General features: G+C 39.2%; 1 protein-coding gene across 1 annotated transcript in view; it reads left to right on the top strand.

The window, feature by feature from the left end:
• Positions 1-22,927, top strand: part of Cep128 (centrosomal protein 128) — a 223,316-nt gene extending 200,389 nt beyond the window's left edge. Inside the window, exons 21-22 of the mRNA XM_036205643.1 lie at positions 21,808-22,694; positions 22,778-22,927. Of these exons, the coding sequence (XP_036061536.1) occupies positions 21,808-22,694; positions 22,778-22,927 (1,037 nt within the window). The remainder of the gene's footprint in view (positions 1-21,807; positions 22,695-22,777) is intronic.
• The last annotated feature ends 225 nt before the right edge of the window (positions 22,928-23,152 follow it).

The following is a 23,152-nucleotide window of genomic DNA, read 5'->3' as shown; positions in this document are numbered from 1 at the left end:
ATGGGTGTTCTAAATTCATTTTTAATCTATCAATACAGTTTCAGAACATATAAATCAAAACTTAATAGAATTGCAGAGCTTTAAAAAAATCCAGGCAATTGTAGTAGAGGACACTGACATCTCTCTAGGGTTAGAATAAGCAGACAAAGTTGAGTGATTCATTTTGTATTATGCTATACTTTTAAATTTGTTGAAACTTTCTGTATGGTCATATTAAAATGTCTTTGTACTTATGAAAAGAGCTTATTTCTACAGCTTTTCAGCAATGCATTTCATGTCAACAAAATCATTCTGTTTATTGTGTTACCAAGTTGTTTTGCTCTAGAATGATTCTTACGCACAGTGTCTGACTAGGTATTGAGGGAGACATACTTTGTGGTTTTAATTTTACCTGTCTAAGAAATTCGTTGTTCATACCATATGGTATGTCTTCTAAATCAGTTATATTATTGTCAGTTTTTGTGTGAGTTGGACCTGCAAATACTTTTAATTTTCATAGTGCACATCCTTTTGTTGGTATCACCTTGTATCACATCCATTGTTTATAAGACGAAGTGCTAAACGGTCTTATTAATAAAAAACCCAGAGCCAGATATTGGGGTTAGAACCGAGAGATCAGAAAAGCAGAAAAAAGCCAGCCACGTTCTCATCACTTGGAGATCCTCCATCAAAGAGACCTACTTCCTGTATACTCATGCCTATATGTCTTTTTGTTCTGCCATCTCATTTCCTCTCTCCGCCCAGCGACATCACTTTCTCTTCCTGCCCAGCTCTGTCACTTCCTGTCTATCTATCTGTATGGACCTTTATGGTTAGTGCTGGGATTAAAGGTTTATACCCCACCATGTTTGGCTCTGTTCCCAGTGTGGCTTTGAACTCACAGAGATCCAGACAGATCTCTGCCTTCCAAGTGATAGGTTTAACGGCATGTGCTACCATTGCCTGACCTCTATGGTTACTACAGTGGCTTGTTTTTTCCTCTGATCCTCAGATAAACTTTTCTGGGGGACACAGATAAAATATCACCACAGTTATTCTGAATACTTGGAGTAATAATTGTTTGTGATTGGCATATTTCCTCTGAAGTTTATTAGTGCAGAGATGGCTGGTGGACATTGATTTGCAGTTAGCATTTAGAAGCTCATGGTCTTCACCCTTCTGAGTATTTCTTTCCTGAAGTGAGTTCTTCTCCTGTTGTTTTGCTCACCTCCTCTCTGAGATGTGTTGCATTAGACCTGTCTCAGTGACATGTGGATATTCTGTCTGGTTGGATTCATTATCCTGCCTTTCCTGAAAACTAGTTAGAGCACCTCTGTTTTAATATATTTTTCAGCTCTCAAAATCCAAACTGAGTTTCCTGTCCTCCAACCCTTTTAATGGGGTAATCAGTTGTAACTGCATATCTTCAGGGACACTTAGTATCCTCTCAGTCTGTAGAAAAGAGTTTGTCCTCTTTAGTGTTTGTATTGCATATCTTATTTCCCTTTATCATCCCAAAACACCTTTAGATTTTTTTATGATAACTTCCAAGTCAACACATTTTCAAACTTTTATTAACTATTTTTATTAATTATTCCAGAAGTTAATGATAATTTATGTTTTAGAGAAAACATAATGAGATTTATATACTCCTTGCGAAGATATTGAAATTATTCTTCCTAGCTTGAGTTTGCATGTAATAAATCGTATAAATGCATTTACATTGCATCTGATAGGGACATTATATGCCCTTGTAGATTTTCAAAAATAAGCATATAATCTATAATTTATAATTGAGTACTCAATTTTCAAGGTCACAATTTATATGTGCCACCTCTTTGTTGTAAATCTGTTTTTGCTTTTACCAAATTGGAATTGTGAAAGGTGCTTTTAAATTTCAGAGGCCTGTCAGTTTTGATATGTGAGGATAATTTTGAAGATATAAAAATTTCTCCCACCTGTCCTCTCTGCTCTTTCTCTCCCTAAAACCAGAAATAGAAAAGAGATGATTATATATAGACATTACAATAAGGAGGTCAGTGATTTGTGAACAGTAAACCATAAAGCAACATCTCCTGTAATGAGTCAGTACTTTTCCATGGCTCATTAAAAGAAAACTTCCAGTTTCCCCAGCTGGCAGAAAAAGGAGTGAGTTTCCAGTAGAATTGTTCACAGAGCCAGACTCTTTCTGGTCTTTCATTAGTGGGTTGCATGGTTGAATCTGTTTACTCTTCATAGCTAGTTTTTGGCACATGAGGGAGTTTTAACTTTGATTTACCTATGAAGAATAGGAAAGTCCGTGCATCCTGTTTCAGCCTTGGAAGCAATGGCTGTGGCTCATGATTTAAAATTTAAGAATGACTGAATTGATCTTAGGTTTAATGCTCTTCTCTAGATGCCCTTCTTATGACATCCTCATTAATAATGAGCCATATATAACAGATAGAGAAGTTGTCAGAACCATGGACATTTGTTGATCCTCTGCTAGCCATGACAACTTTCTCACAATATAAAGTCTAGCCAGTTCTGGTGGTCCATACCTGTAATTCCAGTATTCTAGAGGCAGAGATGAGAATGGCCACTGTAAGTTCAAGGCCATCCTGCCTGTGTAGTGAGGCTCAGTCAGAGCAAGCAAGCAAGCTGGCAAGCACAATTCAAAGCCACTTAACCATAGAGAAATGATCGGTAAGCCTCAGTCTCTATATTTAAATAAAAAGTTGTAAACAGTTTAATATATAGCATTTTTTCAGATTCTCATTTTTATTTCCCTGCAGGAAACATTTAGCCTTCTAAGTTTTCAGTGTGCTTCATTTGGTAATATCACGATGAAATGCTGGAAGTCATTGTCTGTGTTCTTTGTGGGCCTATGTGTGATGTGATTATCTCCCATATCCTACAGAGCAACCAAATGATTGTAGTCATTCCCCACTGACCTCATGGGTTAAGTAAGGATTCGGAGGCTTAATAGAACCTAAATGTAAGAAGAAAAAAAAAATAGCTAAATCCTCTTGTAGCTCAAGGTAACTATTATTGAATCAAAGTGATTTAAAGATTAAACAGTGTAGAGTCTCACATTTTTAGTAAATTAAGGCTTATAGTGTTTTTCAGACTCACTGGGGTGTAAATGTGTGTGATGGCTGTGAGTGAAGATCCTTAGACATTGGAAGCTCTCATCTGTGGAAATTCAGGAGGGCGCCCTCCCACAGTTGTAGGTTAAATGGACATTTAGTCCCCTGGCCTTCATTAGCCTCCGGTGAAACTAAATGATCATGTGCTATAGGACTCTCCTCCCAATTTCTCCAGATACCTTTGGTTGGTAGATATTTCAGTTGCGAGAAGCAATCAGTGCAGGAAGAACCCAGAGAGACAGGAAACAGCGTTAGTGTCCCGTGTTTCCCCAGAAGCCTGGAGAGACTTTCTTAAAGAATCAAAATCTCAATGACAGAAGGAAGCGCTGAAGTGTGGATAGCAGACACACCTTTCACTTTCCTGGATTTTCTCCTGTAAATAGTGTAGCATTCATCTCATGGGTATACTTTCGTTTTTACCCAATTATTTTCAAATTCTTGCTTATCAAGTATTCCTACATCTCTTAGCTTTCAACAGAGATTTAAGGTGTGTGTCCCTGTGGTCAGGTTGCCTCCATTTTTCCAGCTCTAGGATTACAAGCATGTGACACCATGCTCGGCTGTTTTACTGGCTTCTTGGGATTGAAGCCAAGAACTCATACCTGGATGGCGAGCATCTCACTGGCTCAGCTGTTTCTCCAGCTCCTCTACCTACTTTAAAACTCTCAGTTGCCACTTTGAAGATAAAGGCCATAATCCAGGGGCCTTATACTTAATAATTTCTTGTCATAATTTGTTCCATATTTAAGGTACAGTGAGGCCTCTGGCTTTGCTTTCCTTAAGACTGATTGATCTAGCAAAGGTCTTTTGTGGTTTCAAACACTTTTTTTCTATCTCTATTTCTGTGAGGTGTGTCATTATAATTTTGATGGTGATTTTATGGACTCTATAGATGGATTTGAGTAGTGTGAATATTTTAACCATATCGGTTTTTCCAACCTGTGAGCAATGGAAAGAACAAAGATGAGGGATTCTAACCAGGTTACAAAACTATTATAATTAAAACAATAGGGTCCTGGCCTAAATACTCATCATTTAGAAGACTGCGTAATAGAGAGTTCAAGGACTAGAATGCAGCTCAATAGTAGAACGTTTTTCTGTTATACATAGTCCTTGGGTTTTATGTCCAGCAAAGGGGAATAATGAGCATTGTAGCCAGAAAGTTCTCTGGTCTGCTAGGCTTCCGCAGTCCCATGGCCTGCTTATAAAATAATCACTCAGAATCTTACATTAATTGTAACTGCTCAGCCATTAGCTCAAGCTTACTACTGACTAGCTCTTACACTTAAGTTAACCCATAATTCTTTTTTATGTTTAGCCACATGGCTTGGTACCTTTTCTCAGTTCTGCCTTGTCATCTTTCTTCCTCTGTTACTGGTTGACAACTCCTGACTCAGCCTTCCTCTTCCCAGAATTCTCCTTGTCTGATTATCCCGCCTATACTTCCTGCCTGGTAACTGGCCAATTAGCATTTTATTTATCAACCAATCAGAGCAACACATTCATAGCATACGGAATGACATTCCACAGCAGAGCACCAAATATACACACACATATATAAAGTCAACTTTAACAAGATACACTATGGGGGAAGGAATGTGTTAGAAATCTGGGTCCTTATATGCTCAAATTCAACCCAAAGTGTATTAAAATGTGTTAAAATTCTTTAGAGAAAATGTAGAAGGGGCTTCTTCCCATTATTCTTGGGAGCCTTTGTTTTCAGTCTGTTACCAAAATCACAGACTAAAAAGTAAAAACTAAGTGGGATATAGCAAAGTAAAAAGGCTTCTGCATAGTCAAACACAAAAGGAGTAAAAGAAAGGTGTTATGTGGAAAGTCTTGTGTTGTGTTATGTTATATTGTGTTGTGTGTGTTCTGTGTTAGGTTACACAGACAATAAGGACTTAATAGCTGACATATGTGAGGAACTTACACATCTTAGCACAAAACTCAATCTGATTAAACAAAATGAGCAAAGGGCTCAATAGGTACCATAACAAAAAAAGAACTGAACATGTTCAAAATGTATTTTAGAAAGTGTTCAAGATCATGGAAAATATATTAAGGCACAAGACATCATATTACACATTAAGATTCCTATTGCCCCAAAAAGACAAGAAGTAACTATGGTTGAATATGTGTGTCCTAACTATCCATGGATGTGTTCAAAGGAGTTCAGACAAGAGAAACATTATAAAGGTGACACTGTGTGTGATTCCACAGCACACTGTAAAACAATAACCCTTAACCACAGTTACTAATAACGAGAGTGGTGCCAGCTCAAAGGAACACACAGTTGGTGGGCAGGAAACATCTTGTTTTTAATGTTGTGATGGCTTCTGTGCATACTTTTTGTCTCAGTTACTCTCAGACAGTCATGTTTAAGAACTTTGCCCTTGAAACCCCCATGGTTTCTTTGCTTTTGAGGAGAGAGTAGATTTGATATAGCTGTTCTAATTCTGATGGCATACATGTGCAATGGAGTATTATTTAAAAATTTCAGCCATTTGTGTCAATGTAGATGAAGTTGGAGGACATCATGCTAAGTGAAATATTCCAGACCCAGAAAGACAAAGATTTAACCATCTCCATCACAGATGTCACTAAGCTGTCACATAATCAGGGTAGCAGGTATATAAAATGGAGAGATGTTCTTCAAAAGTTAGAAAGTTCCAGTTTTGTAGAAAGAATCAGTTCTAGAGATCTTCAGTTAAGGCTGTGTTAGTGCATACATGAATTGCTAAGAGAGTTCATTTTAAATGTTCTTTTCTTTTCTTTTTAAATTTTCCAAGACAGGGTTTTTCTGTGTAGTTTTGGTGCCTGTCCTGGATCTCACCCTTGTAGCCTAGGCTGGCCTCAAACTTGTAAAAATCTGCTTGGCTCTGCCTCGAGTGCTGGAATTAAAGGCATGCACCACCACCACCTGGCATTTTAAATGTTTTTAACACACACACACACACACACACACACACACACACACACACACCCCTCCATTATGTGAGATGATCAATGTTAATAACAAAATTTATAATATAGTATATACTTAGGCTGAAACAGTAGTTTACCTTCCTTAAACATGTAAACATGCACATTTTAAACTATTAATAACTGTTTAAAAGATTTTTTTTTTGTATTTTAAGTTCTCTCTGTGTGTGTGCGTGTGTGTTACTTTATACATGCACACTTAGGTGTGTAGGTGCCTGAGACTGGAGGCATGGGATGCCCTTGATGCTCAGCTATAGGTGGTTGGGATCTTGTGGTATTGTGTTCCCAAAAATATTGTGCAGGCTAATAAACTTATCTGGGGTCAGAGAACAGAACAGCCACAATATTAAACATGAGGATAGGCGATGGTAGCGCATGCCTTTAATCCTAGCATTCCAGAGACAGAAATACCTCTGGATCTCTGAGTTCAAGGCCACATTAGAAACAGCCAGGCATGGTGACACACGCCTTTAATCCCAGAAATCCAGTCTTTAATCCCAGGGAGTGATGGTAGAAAGTAGAAAGATATATAAGGCATGAAGACCAGAAATTAGCAGCATTTGGCTGGTTAAGCATTTGGCTGGTTAAGCTTTTAGGCTTTGGAGCAGCACAGTTCAGCTGAGATCCATTCTGGATGAGGACTCAGAGGCTTTCAGCCTGAGGAAACAGGATCAACGGAGGAACTAGCAAGGTGAGGTACCTGTGGCTTATTCTGCTTCTCTGATCTTCCAGCATTCACGTCAATAACTGGCCTCAGGTGTGATTTCATTAATAAGTACCTTTAAGATTCCTGCTGCAGGATCTGCCTGATATTGGTGCTGGCAACTGCACTTGAGGCCTCTGCAAGAGCAGCAAGCACTTCTTCCTTCATTCTTCTCTGAGCCACCTCTCCACTCCCTGCTATCAGCAATGTTGTAATAAAGCTAGGAGGGAAGTTACAGAAATCAACCCTTGTTAATCTTTTTCTGCATTTGGTTGTTTTCTGAGTGAAAACTATCAAAGACTTCATTTCTAGAGTCAAATTACAATGAAGTTGGAACAAAACCAACAACTTAATGGAATTCACTCCAATATCGTAGTCTTTACAAATGATCCAAAGTAAACAGGAACTCAAGTCTTACTGGGTTAAAGGCATTCCTCAATCTAGGTTGCTGGCCTTTAGAGGGTAAGATCTGAAACGAGTTGTGTGTGCCACCTGCATTTCTTTATAAGCAAAGCTGGCTGTATCTTTTTGACTGCTCAATGTATATGTTTTTGGTAGAGGTAAGTTAAGTTAAAATTCTGTGATAAGATTGTGAGTGTGTGTCATTCACTTTCAATTTTTGTTTGTTTCAAGACAAAGTTTCTCTGTGTTATTTTGGTGCCTGTCCTGGAGCTTGCTCTGTAGACCAGCCTGGCCTTGGATTCACAGAGATTTTCCTGGCTCTGCCTCCCAAGTGCTGGGATTAAAGGCATGTGTTACCACTGCCCGACTCACTTCCAGTTTTTTGACTTTTTATTGTTTAGTACATACAAGTTCGTCATTATCAAGTCTTCACAGCTTGTATGTTCAACTTGCTCCAACTTCCTTATGCTAAACCAGTGTAAATTTCTTTGGTTTTATAATGCCACTTGCCTTTGTGTGTCTTGGAGGTTTGTGCTTTATTTCTTTCTCATTTATTTCATTTCTATGTAACATTATGTTATGTTTTATAAAGAGCAGACAGTATTGTAGTGGGTAGCCATTCCAGCCTTGGCCTGAAAGTTCCAACCCCTGTTGAGGCTTTAGTAATAGTCACGCCTACAAGGCGGGGCTGAGAGAGGAGGCTGAAGACCCAGGATCAAGAGGAGAGCCTTCCCTTGGTTCCAGGATCCTGTACACTGGAGGTAGACCGAGCAGAGTTCTCCCCAGAACACTGCCGGACTGCGCCATACCTTTCCTGGACCCTGCAACCTATCCCTTCATTTGTAAGCTACCCCACAAAATAAACCTGCCTTTTAATTACATGGAGTGGCCTTAATAATTTCACCAATATCTGGCGCACAACGTGGAGCATGAACCCACGACCCTGAGATTAAGAGTCTCAGGCTCTACCAACTGAGCTACCCCGGCTGGCACCCACCGGTTTATATGTTTTTAAACAGTAACCTTTAGTGTAACAAATTTTCATGTCCTGCTCCTTCTGGTAGCCATTTTTAAATGATCACTCAGAGGCTTAACATTAATTACAGAATGTTTGGCCAACTGCTCAGGCTTATTACTAGCTAACTCTTACATTCAAATTAACCCATATATATATTTTTTTAATCTAGGCTTTGCCACATGTTTTGGGGCTTGTTACCTCATTTTCTACATGTTTTGCTTCCTTGGTGGCTGACTGGCATCTGCCGACCCTGCCCTTCTTCCCCCTGTATTTCCATTTGGCTTTCCCGCCCAACCTTATTCTGCCTGACTATAGGCCAGATCAGCTTTTATTATCAACCAGTGAGAGCAACACACATTCACAGTGTACAGAAGGATCTTCCCACAGCACTTTAGAGTAGTCATGCTCTAGTTCTGTGACCCTTTAATACAGTTCCTAATGTTGTGGTGACCCAATCATAAAATTATTTTTGTTGCTACTTCATATTTGTAATTTTTCTACTGTTATGACCGTAATGTAAATATCTGTGTTTTCTGATGGTCTTAGGTGAACCCAGTGAAAAGGTCATTCAACCCCAAAGGGATTATGACCCACAGGTTGAGAACCACTGATTTAGATGGTACATTTACTGCATATTTAGGAAATGGCTCCAGTCAAGGCTTGGACTTATTTCTAGATTTATCTCTTGTTTTATATTTCAAAAAAGGATCATAAGCTGATTTTGTGGGAATTTGTAGAGCTTAGGAAGATCAGTTTGTTTTTAAATTTTAAGCTTTTAAAGTTTTGTATAACCTATACTTTCCCTGATGTCTCTCTTTCCTGTATAGACAATTCCTTCAATAATTCTTTTTATTTGTTGGTAAGATGTGTCCTTGAGTAGTAGATTCTTCCTGTGTGTATTTGCCTAGAAATATCTCTATTTGGTTTGTGGAGAGCAGCAGGCTTTGACAGTGAGGTTATCCTGGCCACTATGAATACCTGCTCTGTCCATGCACCAATAGATGATGACTTGAAGAGCCTCAGGATGAACATGTTCCATTCAGTGTTTGCTTCTCCTTCTTATCTTATTGGCCTTAGATAATCATGTGACCTGTGTCAGTGGAGGGACAAGGGGACATCCTCTGTGAGAAGGCACAGTGTGATGTTGGTGATGGAGTCTCACTTGGATACCAAGTTGTACTTAAAAAATTTTAGATATTGTACTTGTCTTTTAGAAATCAGGTCCAAAGGGGAGAAAATCCCCACAGACTAGTTGTCATTTTTTTCTCTTATGTTTTATCTTGTCAATATTGGTCTTTAAGGTTATAATCTGATAGTAATAGTTCATGGTTTTATTTTGATATTCTTAGTGTTTTTCCCCTTTGTTAAACTCTTACATTTCAGACAAACTTAGTATCTGAGAAATCATGTCTTAAGATTCTCAACTATTATTTCATTCCATAATGAGTCTGACGGTCCCTTTATATTCTTTCCCTGGTGTAGCGGAAGAGCTTCTCACCAGGTGCCTGCAGTCCCACAACCCATGTATAAAATAATCACTCAGATTCTTCTATTACTTATAAACTGTATGGCTGTGGCAGGCTTCTTGTTATCTACTTCTTTTCTCTTAAATTAAGCCATTTCTATGATTACTGGAACCTCGCAATCTCTCCTGCATGTGATATACTTTGCCTTCAATGCTATTTTTGATAAGTCCTTTATCTCTCTGTGTTGCATGTGATGAGTTCCCTAGGACTCAGCACTTTCTAGTTCTCCAGAATTTATTGCTTACATTTGACTTTTATTGGAAGAAATATGAATTTCATTTCTCTGTCTCTCTCTCTCTCTCTGTGTGTGTGTGTATGTGTGTTTATGTACCTATATTGTTTTTTCTAGTGCTTGCAACAATATATAATTCTTTGTATGTATTTATATATTTCTGTGTGTTTTTGTCTGTACACATGGGCATGTCTGTGTGTGTACACATGGCATTCACATGTGTGGTGATCTGAGGACACTTTCCAAAAGTTAATTCTCTCTTACAACTATGTGAATCCTAGGATTGTATAAGACAAATTGCTAAACGGTCTTATTAATAAAAACCCGGAGCCAGATATTGGAGTAAACACTGAGAGATCAGAAAAGCAGAAGGAAGCCAGCCATGTTCTTACCACTTGGAAAGCCTTAGCCAAAGAGAGCTGCTTCCTGTATACCCACACCTATGTGCCTTTCTGTTCTGCTTCTCACTTCCTCTGCCCAGCTACATCACTTTTTGTCTTTCTGTATAGACCTCCAGACCTCTGTGGTTAGTGCTGAGATTAAAGGCTTGTGTCACCATGTCTGGCTCTGTTCCCCAGCGTGGCCTTGAACTCACAGAGATCTGAATGGATCTCTTCCTCCCAAATGCTGGGATTAGTGTTAGTGTTAGTCTCTGCTTCTCCAGCACCAGGATTACAAGCATTTGCCTCCATTCTCTGCTTTTTAAACTTGAGTTCTAAGATTTGAACTCAGGTCCTCATGTTTTATGGTCAGTGCTCTATTGACTGCTTTATCTCCCCAGCCCCCTAGTTCTTTAAATATAAAATTTCTTGTCCTATTCTGCTCCATTGTATTATACAATTTATTGATATTGGTAAGGAATTCTAATCCATTTTCTTCCTTCAGAGGGACATTATGATATATCTAAACTTACAAACCTCGGTTCCCTGGTGCCTGCGTGCATTGAAATTCTACCCCATCCTATAGCTGCTGTGCTTTTTAGTAGTCCAGGAGTTTTCTTCTTAGCACTGTCTCTTAGCTTGCATTTGTTTCCGTCTGGGACTCATGTTTGTTGTGCTCTTAGATTTATTTAGGTGTCTTCTTAAGCAGTCTGTCTTGGTGTGCTCTCCACTCGAATATGTTAGGCTTTGTTCACTGTTTTAGTACTAACATCTTAAAATAGTCTCATTATATACAAGGGACCCGGAAACTTTTGCAGTGCCAGGTAATGCGGGGCACTGTTGTCCTGGAGGGGTTCATTTTGCTGGACTCCTGTTTAATGTTTGCTTGGGACTCTCTGCACTTCTCAGAGATGGCAGGATTGATTGAGAGAGGGACATGTGTCCAGAGGCAAATATATTTTCCTAGAATTAAGTCTTCCTCTGATTCTTCAAAGATATACATCTCAAGGCCTGCCTATTCTGCCCTGGACATGAGTCTGTGAGTCTGAAATAGAGCTACAAACAGGTCAACTCCAGCAGGTCCTACAGACTGACAGAGCCCGCTTACCTTTGCTCTTGTAGACTTGAGTCTGCAAGCAAGCGATCTCCTTGTCATCCACAGGTCACTTGGGCTTTTCTTAGGGCCCTCTGACCCTGGCTGCTGGTTATCAGCAAGCATGATGCAGCTGTAACGTTCACTCCAAGGGTGCTTGTTTTCTCCCGATGTTTAAATATACCCTAGCAGCTGCTTCTTGAAAAAGGCCTCACAGTTTTCCTGCCCCGGAAGGGATTGCTGGCCCTTGTGATTTGGGGTGTGACTCGCTCTCGCTTTTTCAGTCTTCTGATTCCAGTGCTTGAGCAGTTGCAGTGAGTGTTCACGCCGCTCAGCCTGAGCCTTGCTTTCTCACTGCTTGCACTGGTACAGGCATCTTCCGGTTTTGTTTTTCTGAGTTTGTTCTGTTTTTTTTTTTTTTTTCCTTACTTTATTCCATACCTGTCTCTTTATGACTTTGGGCTTATTGTGTGAGGTCAGCAGACAAAGATGTATTTTCTTAGCCATCTTGCTTTCTATTCTCTCACTCAATATTAAAAAGTTAAATCATAGGACTTCTCTACCTGCCTCTCTCTATTCACTCCAGGATGAGGTTAGGGAGTAAAGAGTAATTGTTGAGGTGGTGATTCTCTTTCTTATATGGTCTGCTCCATTTTCTTCATGTTTAACCTGTGAATTGTCTCCTTTTTCCTTTTATGGAGTTTGAAATGTTTTCTGTGGTTGTTGTAACTGAAGTTAAAAATAGATCCATGGTAGCAGGAACACGACTCTAACCCTATTAGACACTCGAGAACCTGACCATAAAGTAGTGGGTGCTGAAGCCGATGTAGGCAATTAAAGCTAGAGTTCCCTCTTTCCCCTTTCAATCTCTGCCTTATAGCTTTTCTCCCAAGTTAATTAACTTCCATGTCTCCTGGCCATCATCCATTAATTGCACCTTCTTTTTCTTTATCCTAGGGGTATGGTATAGTATTTCTGGCTGGTGGTGTTGTCAAGACATGTATCTTATTTGTTTTAAGTTATGGGTGGATCACAGTGTTATGCCGCAAGCCTAGCTGATTTTCAGCTGTGTAGAGCAGTACACAGCCCATGATGTACTTGTGTAACCTAGGGTTGGGGACAAATTTCTTCAAGTATTTGAGACCTAAATAATTCTAATACTAAACATTTTGGTGTATAAATTCTAAATGTCTTCATTTTACATGGACTTTTTAATGTCTCAAATTAAAAGAATTTAACCCAGCCTTTTGTAAAAGACAGTCAGAAATCTCACTGATGCAGCACATGACTCTGATGTGACCTCACATTAATTTTGTGTTTTGCATGCTGCTAGTGTGAGACTGCTGTAGGGCTATAGATTCTCACCAGCCTCTGTGGCTCAGATACTTGCTGCCATCAGAAGTATCTGCCATTTTTCATTGGTGTCTTGTTAAAGTCAACCTACTTTTTTTTGGTATCATTACATCACATTAGTGAGCGGCACAGCAATCATACTGCTGGAGGGAGGGGGGGTCGAGAGTGCAAAATCCTACATTTACTATAGGAAAGAGCTTCATAGTCTCAAAGCTTATGGCCAGCTGCACAGCCCTTGTTTTTCCATGGCCTTGCTTTTACACTGATACTCACCTTTATTGGCAGTTTCCTCTACTCCTTGTGAGGCAACCATTTTACTGTTTGAGAAATCTTCTAGGCTGGTACCTGTACTACTTAAAAATAATCTGTCATAACACTAAACTTTGCTTGCCTGTCTTTATCTGCAAAATGAAGGTAAATAGGCCTTACTTCCTTAATGGGTAGCACGTAGTTGTTCAGCTCAGGGTCTTACAGTTGGTCATCCATCCAGTATTATTTCATTGCTCTCTCTGCCTTGCAACCTGCCCTGCAGGCAGAGCATCCCTGCATCCCACTGACAGGCCTTTCTTAGCTTGCTCCCTGTTTATTTACCTTGTTGAACTCCCTAATGCTGTTATTATCTTAGAATTTATCAGTCCAATTATTTTTCAAGCCCTTCAAATGGTCATGTTTGATCTGAACTCTTGTCATTCCTTAGTGATGTTTGCTTTCAGAAAGCCTTGGGGCCATCCTCTATCGATCAAGACTGGAATGAACAATGGTGAAGTATAGAAATGAAGCTGCAGCATAGATGCAGCTAGCTCTATGTACCTACACAGCCAAGCTTAGTCCTCAGTCGTACCAGTCACTTTTCAGATGCTCAGGAGTAATGCACAGATTGGATTCTCTTGGTTTCATGGGGCATATGTTTATTTTTAGCTCAGATAGTGTTTAATGTTCTATTTTCCTCTTTCATTTTTTTAAAAAGAATCTTATTATTTTCTAACTAATAATTACATATTGAGATGTAGGTGCATTGTAATTTACAGAATATTAGTTACATAGCTTGTGCTTTCCCCCCCCCCATTTTTATTTTTTATGCAATGCTGCATATCTTTCTTGTAACTGTACACCATCAAAATTAAGATCAGAATACAGCCTTTTACTTTTGAGTGGAAAGGGGAGAGATTGGTCATGACCTTCTGGACTTTCGCAAAGACTATGGGCACAACTAGTTGAATGATATAGGTATTGATTAAAAAATATATGGATATCATTCATCTCAGAGGCTGGTTCAATGAGTAAGGAGCTTGCTCCAAAAGCAAGGTAACTGAAGTTACTCAGTACCCATATAAGAGCAGGGCCTGTCATCCCAGACTTGGGAAGCAGAGACTTGGGGCAAGCTGGCTAACTAGGCCAGCCAAATTGGTGATTTCTCTCTCTCTGTTTCTCTCTCTGTCTCTCTCTCTTTTAATAATTACTTTATTGTATTGAACACACAAATATTTCATACATCTAGGTTATGGTTGCAAGTCCAACAAATACTTTTCTATAATATTTATTTATTACATGTACAGTACTTAGAAATTTTATTTTACACTTTAAAATTCAATGTTCAAAACTATGTTTAATATTTTCTATGCTGAATAGGAACAATTAGATCTATCTGAAGGAACATGTATGTCAGATCTTTTCTATGACACAGACTAACTAAACTAGTGTTCTTACATATTTCAGTACCCATGGATGGTGTATGTGTGTGTGTGTGTGTGTGTGTGTGTGTGTGTGTGTGTGTATCTGTTTTGAATCGGCTACTTATTTGATATATTAACTGAAGTCCTCTGATGCTGGGGTTATTGAAATGCCACTTCTATATTTCCTACTCATTCTGTGGACATCAACTTGCTCATGTCTGAAAGCCAAGTAGTTCTATAGCATTTTAGAAAGCACATTCATTTATCCATCCAGAAAACTTTTGTCTCTGCTGATAGATTTGTTGGAAAATAATGATATTGTTTCTTAGTATATTCTGTATAATGATAGAAATGCTGTACTTTGGTCCATTAGCCAAACCCTCACTAATGCTGGTTTGCATTTATATTTTGTTGATCATTTTCCAACTCATATTAATTGACATCAAGAGGCAGCATTAGTGAAATTTGTGAATTACACAACATAGAATATTCAGGGGAAATAATTCTCATTTAATACATATAACTGAGGTTGAACTGACTAGAAAAGATCTATTTTAAAGATAAAAATTATAATTCCCTGTCTTTGTAAGGGGTACAGCTATCTATCACAGTATACTTGTATTTATGTAACATGTATATATGAAATGTTTGGGAAAATTTAGTATTTTTCTTCAAAATAATTTTCATGGATTGTTGTTGTTGATAGTCTTGAAGGTGGAGTTCCATTTTGGCCCTATCACATGCTGAGCTTCAGTCTTTAGTTAAGATGGATGTTGAGCCATTAGTAGGGTAACTTCCTCCTTCATTTGTGATTGTTCAAGAGCTCTATACATTTGAAATATACATGAGGTGTATTGATGGTGGTTCTGAGGTCTGGAAGTGGACCTAGCAATGATACCATAATAGCATAACCAGCTAGTATGCACTCAAGTTTGAATACATGAAATGATGCTGTACCACACTTGGGAAATAAGAAAAAGAGATGCTGTGAGATTCTATTGCTTTTTCTGGTAGGCAAACTTTTTTTTATAGTCTTACTTTATGTACTTATTCAATTAATTTTATAAACCTAACTAGCTCAATTTTTTTTTCAACCCCATATTTTCATTTCATTGAATGACCAAGTTTAATTGCAGGGAAGTAGTTTTTGATATAGCAAGTGGACCTTCATGAATCTTGCTCAGTATCTATTGCTCTGGCTCCTATGCTGAAGGGTCTGTATAAAAATATGGTTCAGTCACTGGACAGGAATATGTATTTATATTTTGAGGAGTGAAGTAACAGATGAATCTGTTGAGTAGAATAAATTTTCAAGGTAAAATTGATAATTTAGACAATTAAAGTATAAAGTGAATATGCCAAGGACAGAGGATAGCTCTAAGAAGTGGTTAAGAAAGCTGACTCATTTGTACTCTGTCCTGTGGGAATGCTGTCAACAACTAACCCTCCATTTCCTTTTGTGAATAAAACATGGATAATGACAACACAGTCTTCTTCAGGTGGGAGGATTAAGTGTGCTTAGCCTAGCACCTGTGTGTTACCAAAGGTCTCTTGACAACGTGCCAGTGCTGAGAGTTCTTTTCAGTTGCTGCTTAGCATGTGCCTATTTACACTTACATATTACAGGTTTGTGTTGTCCTATTAACTATTTATGATGAAAAGCTTCTAAATACTTTATCTTCTAGAAATATATAATATATAAGTGTTAGTGATATTCACTCTGCTATTTGGCGTGGCATAGCACAGCTACTTGTTCCTATATAACTGTACCATCAATCTGTGTTGCCCATTCCTTTCTTCCCCATTGTCTCTGTAACCACCTTCTGCTTTCAACTTCATGAAATTAACTTTAAGATCCTTTGATCCTTGTGTTTCTAGGTCTGGGCTGTTCTGTGTAGCATAGTGATCTCCAGTTCTATCCATGTAGTCACAAATGCCAGGATGTCATTCTCTTGTATGGATGAATAGTGTTCTAGGGATGTGTGTCTATCAAAATTTCTTTATTCATGCGTTCATTGGTAAGCCCTTCTTGGCTGTAGTGAACTGTGCTGCCGTGAGCATTGGAGTGCAGATGTCCATTCAACATATTTATTTCCTATGGATATATTCTTCCTATTGGAATTATTGAATCATAAATTAGTTCTGCTTTTAATCTTTGGAGGAATCTTCAAAATGTTTTCCATAATAGCCACCTTAATTTATTTCCCACCAACAATGTGTGAGGCTGTGTTTTTGTTAGTTATAATTTTTGCATATTTATCATTGCAGTCACAAGGTCTGGCAAAAAGTAACTTTTTTATTACCTGTAATCTACCCATGGGTCTTTGGTAGATTAAGTTACTATATGGATCTCAATGCATCTATATTTCTTTCTGCATTAATATAGTACAAAAAGCAAAAAATATTGTCATAGTAATATGTAAAACTGAAAACTTGTAAGTGTGGTACTTAGAGTGTCGTGAGTCCTGTCCCATTATTTCAGCTTGTCTATGTATAAAGTTCAGATTCTATTTTGAAACTTGGGTACAGACAGAGTATGCAGCTAAAGAAAGGAAGAAGGGAAACAATAGATGGAGAGATTGCAGATGTTATAATCTTAGTGTTTTTTAGTGCACACAAGTGACCTCCCTATCCATTCATAATTATTTGCTACGTATCTCCAATCTTCATTCTTTGATAAATACAGCCTTTAGCACAAACCATTTGGTTCCAGGTACACTGCTATTAAAAGAAATTGAGATTGAGGAAGTTTTAGGGTTCTGTTGCATCTAGTAGAAAGTCTCTCAAGCCACTAATGAGGGACACAGGTAGTTAGAATTCATCCCAATATTTAAGAAATTGTAAGTACTGTACATTTGTCATGTAATGTAACTTCAGAAATGAATGCTTTCATTGTTTAGAATGGCTTTATGGGAATAAAGAGCAAATGTTAGTAATATACTCAGTTGTCCACCAGATTCTGGTGTAACAGATTGGTGGTGGCTTCTGACTCTGATTAAAGTACAAATGTCTTTGTTATGTTCCAGTAGCGATACCATAATTAATCTGTCAAATGCTTCTTATTTTCCCTGGTATAATGGCAGATTTTCAATATTGGAGAGTTCCCAACCTGGTAGAGTGGGAAAATCTGCAGGTTAAGCCCAGCTTTATTAACTGGAAGGCAGCCAGAAATTGTGATAGCCATGCTATGAGTTTCTTCTTGCATACCAAGGCATACTCATCCCACTTCAGGCAGCAAATACTTTTGGTGCACTCAGTGTGTCAGGCCACTTGTTATCAGGAAACATACTCCAAAGAAAGAGAAGGAACTGCAAGTAAATAATAGATGTAACTTATAATGTGTGTAAGATCAATGATTTTAGTATAGAATTAGGCAATTTCTAAACAGAGTTTCAACTTGTTTCATTCTGTAGAGCAAAAATTTTCCTAAATCTTTCTAGCTTTCTCTCTAGCTTATCTTCTCTAACTAAAATTACTGTAAACTGCCTATACCTTGAGAGAAAGTTAAATTTATTAGTTCCTTTATCCTTGGAAATCATTCATATGCTTGCCACAATATTCTTTCTCTTGTCCTGGAGATCATGTCTCTAAATTTCCTTTACAGGCAACATTTGTTATACTTCATGTGGTCATGTTCATGTGGTCATATTCATGTGGTCAGTTAACCAAAGTGAAAACATTGTGGCTCACTTTGGTTGTTTTTTTATCTCACTCAACAGTATTCTATATCTTTTTTTTTTTTTTTTTTTTTTTTTTTTTTTTTTTGGTTGTGGTGATGCATGTCTTTATTAATCACTTGAGAGACAGGGGCAAGAGTATATCTGTGAGTTCATGGGCAGTTTGAACTACATAGTGAGTTCCAGGACAGCCAGGGCTGTACAGTGAGACCCTGTCTAAAACAAAAAGAAGGATGATATTTATATCAGCATTTGCTGTTTGTGTTGCACACCACAGAACTGCTTTATTCTGAGCTTCAGGCAGTCTCTTTCAGCCCCACAGTAATTTCTGTTGCCGTCAGTATTCTATATCTTAAATCACTGATTTGGAAGTGGACTCACAGAAGGGTTGAAAAGCTTTATGACTAAAATGTCTTTTCCCTCAGTGTTCTTATATCAGAATAGCCTTTGATGGAACACCTGAGTGAGATCTTCTCAGTCAAATTTCTGTGTGTCCCAGCAGTCACTCTTAAATAACCACACAGAGACATACTATTAATTATAAATGCTTGGCTGATACCTTAGGCTTGTCTTCAGCCAGCTCTTACAACTTATGTTAATCTGTGTGCTGCCCCATGGCTCATTTAACTCCCCTGTGAACTTCCCATGTTGCTTCTTCCGTGTCTGGCTCCCAGCTCCTCAGACTCCACTTCTTCTTCCTAGTATTCTCTCTGCCCCCCAAATCCTGCCTAGGTATCTGCCAATCAGCTTTTTATTAACATTGAGAGCAACAGATTTCCACAGTGTACAGAAGGATTGTTCCACAGCAAGTTCTGTCATATGTTTGTGTCTGTGTAGATGCTTTTACCCCCCATATCTTATTTGCTGACAATACTTGTCATGTACTAGGCAAGTACATGGTCAACCTGTTTCAAATTCCTGACCATCTATCACTCATTTGCTCACAAGAGTATCACATTTATTGGACCTTTTTTATATGCTTCCTGTGAGGATCTGTCTACTTAAGATAATGCAGATGCTCAGTACCTATAGAAATGTTAGAATACTGCACTCATTAGTACTACAAGGCTCGGTACCATTCAAATTAATTGTTCTATCTTTTAATTATTATTATTGAGACATAGTAATTGTTAATAAAATAAACAAATACATAAGCTGCCTGGGTCCAAAAGACATACTGTGAGTCTCTTAAAAGAATGAAGCTGGCAGCTTTTCTAGAAATCGGCTCATGTCCCTGGGCCACACATTGGCTTTGATAGATTTAGTCATTGGGGAGTGTGAATGAACAGCTGCCTCTTGAATTTAGCCATGGGAAACTTGCTGACAAGCATAAATATGAATAGGGCAATAAAGCTTGCAAATAACAACAGAAGAATGTTGATGCCGAACCCAAGAAGATTCAAAACCAATTTCCTTTCTCCATCATTTTATGGATCCTCTTCCATAATTTGTCTATAGTTGCCATGCCCATAAGCAATGTCTCTCCATAAATGACAGACTACCTTTTTAAAACTTGTTCTAGGTGAATTAAAAACCAATTAGATTTAAATATTTTCCCATGATCTTACAAGATTTAAATTATCAATCTAAAGTGCTCTGCTTTGAGGATAGCTTTTAAAAACTTAAAAATATGAACAACAGCATGAGATGGTGTTCACAAGTGACTTTTAACTTTAACTTACAATTCCTTGTCTTTAAAAGATGTTATTTAAGTTATATTTTGCTTTCTTGCCTAATATCAACTTAATAACATATCACCTATTAATTTATTGGATTAGGAAAGTGTTCCTGTTCTTGTTTAAAGGTGATTATTGACTGTCTTCACTGTGAAGACTTTTAAGTTCCTTAACCCTCCCAACATAAGCATTTTACATGCTTGTTGTCAAGTATTAATAGGGACTATTTAATCACATGCTTAGTGGGGGCTTCTTGATATGTCTTTGAGGCTTTAATCTACATTTTCTGTGGCCACCAAATGTAAGGCAATGGACTTCAGCCTTTTGAGAAAACAATAACTACAAACTAACTATTTAAAAAGTAAATTTTGAAGGAAAAGAAGGCAAAACAAAATTTGTTTTACTTTTGGCAGCTCAGTCAGTCAAGTGTTCTCATGAGAACCCAAGGACTTGAGTTTGGTACCCAGCACCTATGTATGAATATCAAATGTACTGCTATGCATTTGCAATCCCAGCATAGGGAAGGCAGAGACAGGTGTATTTCTGTGGCTAGCTGGCCAGCCAGCCTAGCTAAATATGCCAATGACAGGACAGTGAGAATCCTTGTTTCAAAAAACAGGAATAGATATCCCAAAATGGATGGCGAAAAGCTCCTGAGGCCTCAACCCTACACCAAGAACTGCAGATAGTCACAAATGCTGAGAGCAGGAGAAATAGCCTTCCCCAGGGAAAGAACACACTAATTGGTTTTCTACTACCAAATGATAAGCCCTGAAAACATACATAGAAGTAACATACAGACTGAGCAAGTTGTATTTACACATTTAGGAAGAGACACATATATAAAAATGCAAAAAGAGGACATGAATTTGAAACACAGTAGGGAAGAGTATATGGGAATGTTTGGAGGGAAGAAAGGGAAGGGGAAATGATGTACTTATATTATGATCTCAGTAAAATCAGTTTGAAATAATGATTGATAGCTCCTAAGCAATGATACTTCAAGTTGTCCTCTGGCCTCCACACACACGCACACACACACACACACACACACACACACACACACACACACACACGCACTTCATTCCTAGAAAATGAATCAAGTTGTGAATAATAGAACCTGACTGAATGTTCTATTGATGTGTCTAGTTAAGTTCAATTCACACCAGGTTTGTTAGGCTAGGACAGCTCACGATAGGAAACATCTATACCTGTGCATTTACTCTGACCTAGAGATAGTAAAGAAGGGAGATGGGTGGGGGAGTGTAGTTGGAGTTAGGTTTTAGGAATTGAGCAGGGGAGGAGAATTCGGAAACTTGTAAGATGAATTGCTAAACAGTCTTATTAATAAGAGACCTGGAGCCAGAAATCAGGGTTAAAATCTGAGACATCAGAGGAATAGGAAGAGCCACAGCTAACCTCACCTCACCAACTCCATAGCTTTCAAAGAGAGCAACTTCCTGTATACTCACGCCTATATGCCTGTCTGTTCTGCCAACTCATTTCCTCTCCATCCAGCTATATCACTTTTTCTTCCAGCCCAGCTCTGTCACATCTTGTCTGTCTGTACAGACCTTTATGGTTAGTGCTAGGATTAAAGGTATGCACTACCATGCCTGGCTGTTCCCAGTGTGATCTTGAACTCACAGAGATCCAGATGGATCCCTGCTTCCCAAGTGATAGGATTAAAGGCATGTGCTACCATTGCCTGACTTCTATGTTTAATATATTGGCTGGCTTTTTTCTTCGATTCTCTGATAAACTTTATTGGGGGACACAGATAAAATATTACGACAGAAGCTCATAAATACTGGTTCTGATTTCTTTGCCTTAAATTGTTAAATTTGGATTGTATTTTCTCTTTAAGAATACTATTCACAAATTGCCCATTAGATTTAGGTAGACTATATCTAAGTTGGATATTATCATAGGCACTTTAAGACTTTCTCTGCTTAATTTTTGAAAGTTCTCATGTTTAATAGAGGAAATAACTTTGAAATTGAAGGCTGAAAAAATGGAGAGGTCCTGTCTCTTCAGTCCTGCTGTGTTCCTTCCCTACTCTCAGTCCTGCTGTGTTCCACCCCTGCTCTCAGTCCTGCTGTTTTCACCCCTGCTCTCAGTCCTGCCGTGTTCACCCCTGCTCTCAGTCCTGCTGTGTTCCACCCCTGCTCTCAGTCCTGCCGTGTTCACCCCTCTCAGTCCTGCCGTGTTCACCCCTGCTCTCTCAATCCTGCTGTGTTCCACCCCTGCTCTCAGCCCTGCTGTGTTCACCCCTGCTCTCAGTCCTGCTGTGTTCACCCCTGCTCTCAGTCCTGCTGTGTTCCACCCCTGCTCTCAGTCCTGCCGTGTTCACCCCTGCTCTCAGTCCTGCCGTGTTCACCCCTGCTCTCTCAATCCTGCTGTGTTCCACCCCTGCTCTCAGCCCTGCTGTGTTCACCCCTGCTCTCAGTCCTGCTGTGTTCACCCCTGCTCTCAGTCCTGCTGTGTTCACCTCTGCTCTCTCAGTCCTGCTGTGTTCCTCCCTGCTCTCTCAGTCCTGCCGTGTTCACTCCCTGCTCTCTCAGTTCTGCCGTGTTCACCCCTGCTCTCAGTCCTGCTGTGTTCACCCCTGCTCTCTCAGTTCTGCCGTGTTCACCCCTGCTCTCAGTCCTGCTGTGTTCACCCCTGCTCTCTCAGTCCTGCTGTGTTCCCCCCTGCTCTCAGTTCTGCCGTGTTCCCCCCTGCTCTCAGTCCTGCTGTGTTCACCCCTGCTCTCTCAGTCCTGCTGTGTTCCCCCCTGCTCTCAGTCCTGCCGTGTTCCACCCCTGCTCTCAGTCCTGCCGTGTTCCACCCCTGCTCTCAGTCCTGCCGTGTTCCACCCCTGCTCTCAGTCCTGCCGTGTTCCACCCCTGCTCTCAGTCCTGCTGTGTTCACCCCTGCTCTCAGTCCTGCTGTGTTCACCCCTGCTCTCAGTCCTGCTGTGTTCCACCCCTGCTCTCTCAGTCCTGCTGTGTTCACTCCTGCTCTCTCAGTCCTGCTGTGTTCACCCCTGCTCTCTCAGTCCTGCTGTGTTCTTCCCTGTATTCTAATATGTTGGCCTGCGACTGCCTTTCATTTCTGTGAAAATGACCAAATGCAAACTGTCACTCATGTCACTCAGGCTGTACCAAGAAGTTAAATGGAAGACTCATACTTTTCTAGGGTTTATGAAGAAGTAGTTGAAGATCCTTAATTCTGTATGGATTGTTATTAACTTCATCAAGTCTCACAGCTCAACACAGAACTTTTAGAGGATTAACTGGTTTCTCCTCAGGTTTTCAACAGGCTCCATTTTCTTACCTAACTCTG

The sequence above is a fragment of the Onychomys torridus genome, chromosome 14, assembly GCF_903995425.1.
Source record: "Onychomys torridus chromosome 14, mOncTor1.1, whole genome shotgun sequence".
Taxonomy (NCBI): domain Eukaryota; kingdom Metazoa; phylum Chordata; class Mammalia; order Rodentia; family Cricetidae; genus Onychomys; species Onychomys torridus.
This window is presented reverse-complemented; position numbering and strand designations above follow the sequence as displayed.